Source organism: Eptatretus burgeri, chromosome 11 (assembly GCF_056783735.1).
Source record: "Eptatretus burgeri isolate ZD-2024b chromosome 11, Ebu_testis_v1, whole genome shotgun sequence".
In the NCBI taxonomy this organism is placed as follows: domain Eukaryota; kingdom Metazoa; phylum Chordata; class Myxini; order Myxiniformes; family Myxinidae; genus Eptatretus; species Eptatretus burgeri.
In genome coordinates, this window is record NC_140971.1 from 77315452 (window position 1) to 77324961 (window position 9510).

Genomic DNA, 9510 nt, shown 5'->3' on the forward strand with positions numbered 1-9510 from the left:
TCCTGATCCAGGCGAGCTTCAGGATGCGTGGTCCTATTTTAAATTTTGTTTGACTGGCAGGCAGGTAGACAGAATAAAAATTTTTCTCTCTCTTAGCCCTCTCTGCGCATGTGCGATTGGGTCAAATTCAAAGATAAAGTACTCTTCTATGAAAGACTTGTCTTTCTATTCATGTTCTGATTAGTGTTGAAAATATAACATTCAATTTACATAAGTAGTTCCTCGATCATAAACTGATAAGACAGACAGGCTTACGACACCAATTGATCATAAAGAAACCAATTGCTTAACCCCACTTTTCGCTTCATGTGCATGGGGGGAAAATAATAAGAATCACAAGATTTTGCGGCCTTATGGTTTGAGCATCCGCCCCGAGTCAAGGAGTTTGGTGGTTCAAATCCTGGCCTTGTCATACCAAAGACTTTAATAATGGTATGTACTGCTTCCTTTCTTAACATTCAGCATTTTAAAGGATAAGAGCACTGACAATTCCCATAGGTTGGCATCCATGCAGAGAAGGGAATTCCTCCTTAGGAAATGTTCTACTCAATGTGGTGAGAAATGTGGAGCCATTGTCATGACGTCGCTCATACCAAGAGTGCCCTGGGAAGTGACTGCACTTCTGCCAAGCTCACTGACTGTATTTGTCTCATATAACAATGGTGTGTGTGTGTGTGTGTGTGTGCGTGTGTGCGTGTGTGTGTGCGTGTGTGCGTGTGTGTGTGTGTGTGTGTGTGTGTGTGTGTGTGTGTGTGTGTGTGTGTGTGTGTGTGTGTGTGTGTGTGTGTGTGTGTGTGTGTGTGTGTGTGTGTGTGTGTGTGTGTGTGTGACAGAGAGAGACACACACAGAGATATAGATATATAGATATATAGACATATGGATATATATGTGTGTGTATAAGGTAACTCCACTATGAGCCTTAAATATTTTCATAAATTTTTTTTTTTAACATAACACACTCAAAAATTTAAATCAATCATTTTCTGTGTTCTCATGGTATAAGGCAATCATTACTGAAGTATTACCATCTAAATCAGAGGAGCATGGTTTTGAGTGTAATTTTCAGTATCAATTTGGACTGCTTCATACACTCTTGTAGTGTTCAAACGTAAAATACGAGGTTGCCTTCATTTTTGTGTATCATTTCTGTTTTTTCTATCTGCCCACAAATTCCTTAACATCCTTATCCCTCGAGGGTTCATACCACCTCGATTTTCCCCTCCTAAAACCACATAAACATTGCTTTGATCGGCATTTAATATCGAGAGACATCATTCCAAGTACAGCAATCAGGTAAATCGATAAATGGGTCCAGATCGCTAATCAATATATAGTTCATGATATAATTTATGTCGTCATAGATTTTTGTTACATCAGAAGCCATAGTGGAGTCGATTATGACCACACACGTTCATGATTGCCAGTTACTAGATGCGTTGTGAAGAGTTTAATTGTGACGTCACAGTTAAAAGCATCTCGATCGGTGTGCAGCTCCGAATGAATGGATATACAATGGAATGGAACCCGCAACCATTTTAGAACCCGTAATGGTTCCGGGTTCTAACTCACTTTTATGACGTGATTGTACGTCACAACACCTGCAATCGTACGGTGTGTGATTGTTTCCGGATCCTGTGGTCCACGGGTCAGAAGTGTATAGTATGATTACAGCTCGGAATTGATGAATACTAAGTGAGATTAAAGCTTATTGTTGGAGTCAGTGCTTTGTCATGACTTCGTTTGTGACGTGGAAAGGTAATGTTGTTTAAAATATTGAATTCATTTGTGTTGGATTCATGAACAATTCATGTCTGTCGATAATAAAATATAAATATCCTTTATATAATGTGCTAGGTTAACAGGTAGGGTCGGTGCAAGGGATATATTAGATGCCTGAGGCGAACCTCAGCTTTGAGCCACCTCATCTCCTTCCATTAACTTTCAAAAATACATATTGTTGATTAATATATGAATAAAACTTACATTTATAATTGGATTTATTTTACATGAAAAAGGGGAATCTGATGCTGATTGCTGTACAAATTTAACAGGATGTGTACATGAACAAATGCACTTTATAATGTGTAATATGGATCACTTGATGTCATACTATGTGTTCCTGTAACAAAGTTTATCATTAAAATTTATAATTTTACTTTCCGTGCTTTGAGTTTGTGAAATGTATAAACAAGTCCTTTCAGGTGAATGTTTTGTGAAATTTCATGTTCTGTTAACAAGGTGGATTTCCCAACAGGTGTTTGTTGCATCAATGAGGAATGAAGGAATGTTTTGATCAACTGTCGCTTGGAAAAGGTTCGCTCACCATTAGCCACAGAAACAGGGAGGGTGAAGAGGTCAGGTCAGGTCAGGTATGGGAGCATGTGCCAGAACAGCGCGTCGCTGCGTCCACTTTCCGCCGGTACTCCAGGGGCCTCCGTCTGGCCATCCCCCAGGCAGATGCCAGGCCCATCCCCATCTCCTTGAGATGATGGTCAACCTGCTGAAACCACAAGGCACGTGGTCAGCCCACTGGCCTCCTCCACTCATGAGACTCCCTCGCTGAGAGAATCTGGTGAGCAGGATCAGCGTCAGGAAAACGAGCCACATGTCCATACAGCCGCAGCTGACGCTCACGGACTATGCAGGTAACAAATCTCATCCGAGTCTCTCTCAGCAACCGCTCGTTGGACACAAAATCCGACCAGCGATAGCCAAGGATTCTCCGAAGAGACCTGGTACCAAAGGAATTAAGTCTCCGTCTCAGATCCTTGGTCAAAGTCCAAGTCTCGCACCCATAGAGCAAGACTGGAAGTACCAAGGACCTGAAGACTCGGACTTTCGTCCTCCCGCACAGGTACCGGCAGCGCCACACCCCATGATCCAGTGAATCCATGACTCCCCAGGCCCGACCCAGACGTCTATTGACCTCCGGCTCACAACCTGCGGAGACATGAATATCACTGCCAAGGTAAGTGAATCTATCCACGACCTCAACATCCTCACCACAAACAGACACAGACAGGACAGCAGCATCCAAGATGTCACCGAAAGCCTGGATCTTTGTTTTGACCCAAGAAATCCGTAATCCCAACGGCTCCGACTCCTCATTCAGCACCTCGAGGGCCCCCAAGAGGATGTCTAAAGTCTCCGCAAAGATGACTGCATCATCTGCAAAATCAAGGTCCGAGATCTTGACATTGCCAAACGATGCACCGCAACTTGATCTCTCTGACATCCTCCCAAAAATCCAGTCCATACAAGTGCTGAAAAGTGTGGGGGCAAGTACACATCCCTGACGAACTCCAGTAACAACTGGAAATAAGTCAGAGGCGGTACCACCACACTTCACAGCACTCTCAGTACCAGAGTAGAGTTCAGACATCAGATCGATCAGTTTCGGTGGCACCCCACGAAGACCAAGAATCCTCCAGAGGACATCCCGATTCACTGAATCGAACGCTTTACAGAGATCAACATAGGCTGCAAGCAGCCCCTGCCGAAACTCTCGTCTGCGTTCAGTGAGGACACGAAGAGCAAGGATACGGTCAATCGTTGACCTCTTTGGTGTAAAGCCTGACTGCTCTGGACGCTGGTGCTCAAGCAGATGGTGGCGAACCCTATCAAGAATTATCCGAGCAAAGACCTTGCCCGGCACTGAGAGCAGCGTCACCCCTCGGTAGTTGTTGCAGTCTTGGCGATCACCCTTCCCTTTCCAGAGAGGGACAACAAGGCCCCTCTTCCAGTCAGTTGGGATGATGCCTGTGTTCCAGGCAGAGCACAAAACTGCATGCAACGACGCGAGTGCAGCATTTCCACCAGCCTTGAGAAGTTCAGCATGGATGCCACAGATCCCTGGAGCTTTGCCCCGTTTCAACTGGTTCACCGCAGCCCGTGTTTCCACAAGCGATGGTGGACCACAGTTGATTCGAGGGTCAGCAACAGGGATTGTAACACCCTTGACGTCCAACTCGACAGCTGGGGGATCAGCCTGGTACAACCGCTCAAAGTAACCGGCCCAGCGGGCCTTCACTTCAGACTCCTCTGTCAAGAGCCTACCACTCTCTGCTCGAACTGCAGTGCTCCGAGGGATGGGCTTGGATGAACGTAATGCGCGAATTCCCCTGTAAGCGGGACGAGAATCACCTGTCCACAGGTGATGCTCTACCCCCTCACAGATTCCTCGCACATAGGCCTCCTTGTCCACCCTCAGTGCACGTACAGTTTTACGCCTCAGCTCCCTGAACAGCTCAGCTCTGCCATTCAGCCTGGCCCTGCGACTCTGGTCAATGGTATCCAGTGTCCCTTGAGAGACAAAATTCTTCTTTGCCCTGCGATGAACTCCAAGGCATCCACCGGCAACATCAAGGACGGTGGTCTTGAAGGTGCTCCACAACTCTTCAGGACCCCCCAAAGCACCCAGACCCCCCAAGTGTCCACTCAGCCTGTTCGCAAACTCCTCAGCTACTCTCTCATCCCTGAGCTTGGCAACATCCAGCCTCGGCTGGGATGGTACCATTCTCCAGGATTTAAGGTGCAGCTTTAGAGTTGCTACAACAAGCCTGTGGTCAGTATTGAGGAACTGAGCACTCCGGTAGACCCTGCAGTTCTGGATCATCCTCCAACGACCGTCAATGAGGACATGGTCAATCTCCTTTGCCACACCGCCAGCGTTGGAATACCAAGTCCAGCGATGAGCTTGCGGGCGCTGAAACCATGAACCAGCCACCCTAAGTCCATGACTTCTTGCAAAGTCAAGGAACTTAGTGCTATTCTGGTTCATAGTTCCTGACCCATGGGGACCAACACACACCTCATAACCATCCCTATCAGTTCCAGTCGATGCATTGAAATCCCCCAAGACTAGAAGTGTATCTCGTCTGGGGCACTGATCAACCACAGACTCGAGTGTGGCGTAGAATGCATCCTTCACGGTGAGATCACTCGCCTCAGTCGGAGCATAAACAGAGACCAGGTAAATGACACCTAAGGAGTGACGAATCCTTAATCTCATAATACGCTCGTTGACCGGTGTTACCTCAATTATCATTGGGGTCAGCTTATTGGACACAGCTACAGCAACTCCTTGGGTATGGTAACCATCAGAGCGACCAGACCAATAGTAGGTGTAACCACCCACCATTATCTCGCCGCAATCCGGTCTCCGAACCTCAGAGAGAGCTGCAATCCCGATGTCCAAACGCTTGAGCTCAGATGATAACAGAGACAGGTGATCATCCTCTCTTAGGGATAGGACATTCCAGGCACCCACCCGAAGGGACCGCCTCAGGTTAACCCAAGGAGACCGCCGTCTGGTGGACGACACCTCAGCACCACTCCGACACACTCTCCCGCAATCTGACCCAGGGATGTTACCCCGTGGTTTCCCTCCTATCAAAGATTGGGGGTCCCGAAGGCTTTGCCCCAATCCCATCATCCGGTGAGCTGCCCTGCGAAGGGAAGCTGCACAGGAGGTACTCCCACGGAGTGGGTTTTCAGATTTTTTTGCGTTTTTGCGTTTTGCGGAATGAAGCGTTTTACGGTGGCCGGAGTGCAAATCCTGCCACCAACCTCCTAATAAGAAGTAACCCAACTGCAGGAGGACGTCCGCAGACACAGTTGGGCACTCGATATGGATGGCCGTTGGCTCACAAGGAGCTCCTCCGCCCTTTGACAGGTTTTGTTTTTAATCCTGCTGGGTGTCCATATCCAAACACCCTCCTCACCAGAAAACCTGGTGGGGGAGACGGTTTAGTCGCCGACAACCCGACCATGGAACAGGTTAGTACAGGTTTACATGGTACCTGTAGCAGGTCACAGATCGAACCTGACCTGACCTTCCCAACAGGTGTTTGTTGCATCAATGAGGAATGAAGGAATGTTTTGATCAACTGTCGCTTGGAAAAGGTTCGCTCACCATTAGCCACAGAAACAGGGAGGGTGAAGAGGATGCGGAGAGAAATGAATGTGTTGGGGACATGATCTGTGAGATTATGTTTAGAAAACAAAGTTCAAAACTTCTTGCGGTCGTGCCAACTTTGGAACTCGTCTTGCAATGGCTCGCAATTCACTGAACAAATCTGAACCATCAATGTTGTTGGAATGGAATCCCCTTGTTGATGTATCTCAGGAGATCTGGAATTTTCATGTCCCACTGCTGAAGTCTGCTTGTTTACTTGTGTAATTTCATGAATAGTTCATTCAATTTTTTGTCGCTCAAGGCAACCACCTATTTTGCCTAGTGGTTGCACCGGCCCTGCAAGCAGGGTGTTGCACGATGAAGATGAATCTTTAGGATGGGGAATTAAGAAGGATATCTCATCTGCATGTACTCGTTTGGGGATGTTAGACATATCCTTCAGCTGGTAGGCTTGAAAAACGTTGTCTGATCGATTATTAGGAACCTTTAGTCCAGAATTGCTTTGAGCCATCAGTTCACTGTGGAGCTATCGGGCTCTCCCAGTGATGTTCCGACAACAAACGAATGAATCAATGGATGAATGACTAAACATGACATAACATATTGCATGATTATAGTTTTTAACGATAATGAATAATGCTGGTAAATAAATTCACTCATCAATTGAACCAACACCACCCCCCCCCCCCGACTCATGTCTACAATATCTTGCCCCTCCCTCCAGTCCTTTAAAAAGTGCTGCCCATCCTCACCTCAAACCCTCTTCTGTACCTACCTCTTCTCTCTTCGACTCTCACTGACCCCCCTAGCCCCCCCCACCCCCAAAATCTTCATTTTTTTCAAGTCATCAACTCACGTATGATATCTTTGTTCCCCGTTGATATCCTATATCAATTTGTGAACCTGCTGCCCTCTGTCGTTTACCTCCTACAAGAGCCTAGATAGAAAAAGAAAAAGAAGAATTCCTTTCACGTATTCAAACACATCGGGCTGCCAAGACAGTGTTTCCTTGGCTAGTGGGTATAATCATGGATGGGTTGCTACTCCGACGCAGGCGACACAAACGGCCCATTCTTCCAAGTAACCTGGTACTCATTTTACTAACCTCGGAAGGATGACAGAATAAGTAAACCAACCCACCAAGTGTTATTTTAATGGTACGACAGGGGCTCAAACTCAAGACCCTAAGATCTTAAGCCAGCCACCTTAACTATTAAGCCAACACCAAATTTGAGCCTATATACCTGTGCACATAAATAAATAGTAAATAAATAAATAAACAAACAAGAATGATGTCTGGATGCATGATACTTGCCAAATCCAAATAAGCAATAAATTCCATTGAATCAGCAATTTGGCATTTTCAAAGATGTTACCGATCAAATTTGTTTCACATGATTGAATGTTATGCATAACAAATTTGGCTGATATATTTTCTAATTGCAGCCTAATATTTGTTTTGCATGTTTTGCATGGCCTCTTGACCTTTGAGTAAGTTTGACAAAGGTTCACTCACATATACTACACATGCTTACAAATAAGCTGCGTAAGTTTCAATTTGATATCTTGAAAAATGATTGAGGAATTAAAATAATAAATTCACAAAAAGTCTCATTTGATTACAATGGGGTGAAATTGTTGTCATGGAAACCATTAACAAGTCAAAATGGCTAAATCGATCGTTCTGATTTTTGGTGAAGCAATTCTATGAACCAATATGCAAAGTCCATTGAAATCTCAGGTTAATAAGATGGAAATTGACAATTTTTCTGTGATCTTGACCTTCGACTCTTTTACTTTTAGACCTCAAATATAATAGGCTTCTAGTTTGTGATTGGTGAACTAATTTAGTGACCGAATCTGCAAATTATGTTCAAATTTCAAGGCAAAAGGATGAAAATTAGTGATTTTATGTAATCTTGACCTTTGACCTCAAACTATAGGCTTCAAAGTTTTGATTGGTAAGTCAAGTCAGTGACCAAATATGCAAATTATGTTCAAACTAGTAGAGTACCCACCCTCTGGGTGTCTAGAGATTGTGCATTATTTGCACATTATGTTCCAAAAGTAGTTGAGGTCTTAAGGGATCTAAAGGGTCAAGTGGTCTAAGTGATCATCTGAAGGGTCTTAGGCATCTGAAGGGTCTATAAAGCTCTAAAGGGTCAAAAAAAGGAATAACGGGGTCTAAAGGGTATGTTCCAGTCGTAGTTGGGGTCAAAAGTTGGTGTCTCCCCTCTCTCAATCCTGCCATTGGTGTTTCCCCCTCTCTCGACTGTTGCTTTTGTTCTATTGTGACCTGATCCGTTCAGGGTTCTTGCCCTTTCACGAGCCTTGACTTTGAATTCAAAAATGGGTCTGAAAGGGCTAAGTGGTCTGAAGGGTCAAACCGGGTCTATAGGGTAAAGAAGTCGAAGCAGAATAAAGGTTGTAAAGGTGTACTAAAGGGTCTAAATAGTCTTAAAAGATAAAAGGGTCAAAAAGGTATGTTCCAATAGTACGTAATTAATAGACGCAATCACAGTCCAGTAATACGCAATTAAGAGACATGCACAGGTGGGTCGATCTAGGTCTGACCTTCGATTACTTTAGACCTTTAGACCCTTCACCGTTCAATGGTGTTCTTTATTTTTACATCTATGTATATGTAAATATACATGTATATATATATATATATGTATTGTTCAATCAGATGAAAATTGACAATTTATGTGATCCTGACCTTTAACCTAGTGACCTCAAAAACAATGCTTTTCAGATTTTGACTAACTCTATCGGTTGTTTAAGTTTCGTCAAGATCGGTTTAGAATTGCAACCTGCAGGTGATTGACAGCCAAACAGATAAACATACTCAGGAAATGAATGTACAGTCTGTGTAATTTTTCGATTTTACAAGTAATAAATTTGAAAAGGTCAACTGAATGATGGCGGTGATTATATGATGGTGGAGTCTTGCTGGGCAATTGCAACGAAGCGGGACCGGCACGGCACGGATTCTTAAATGTGAGTGGACCCACCAGCATGTGAGAAGCTCCAAGGTTGCAGGCATTGCATTGCCTGGCACAAGTGGTGTTCCCCGAACACACAGTCAAGCACAGGGATGCTAGCACCAGAAACACGGTCCTCTTCATGGCCACTCAAATGAACGCAGACCTGAGAGAGAACATGCAAGGTATAACGTGTGATCATATGATGTGAATATCCTGCCTCGGCTGTCATTTGGCATCATTCTCCACGGGTTGGAAGGTTAGCTCGGAGGTATTGACTCACATTTGAGCTGTTTATAGTCAGAGTTCGATTCCACACCAAACTATAAATTTTCATCTTGGTTTATAGTAGGCATGTAAAGAGTTTCATCAATCAATGGTTGTGCCATCTATCTGATGGAGCGTTAAGTTGGGTAGAAAATCCATGGTCGGAATTGAACGTGGACCATTGCTTTCCGGTAACCTGGATAATTTCGAAATTCTTTCCCTAATCAGTCTTGGGACTTGTACTCTCATTGCGTCATACAAACATACATGCACACATACATACATACATACATGGGGAGTATATGCCACAGCGTCACTACATCCACTTTCCACCGCAACTT

General features: G+C 44.7%; 1 protein-coding gene across 3 annotated transcripts in view; it reads right to left on the reverse strand.

The window, feature by feature from the left end:
- LOC147017426 (uncharacterized) overlaps positions 1-9510 on the reverse strand; it is a 54530-nt gene that overhangs the window by 13419 nt on the left and 31601 nt on the right. For all 3 annotated transcript variants that reach the window (XM_085847087.1, XM_085847086.1, XM_085847085.1), the window contains one exon: positions 8933-9068. In XM_085847087.1, the coding sequence (XP_085703213.1) occupies positions 8933-9046 (114 nt within the window). In that variant the 5' untranslated portion in view covers positions 9047-9068. The remainder of the gene's footprint in view (positions 1-8932; positions 9069-9510) is intronic.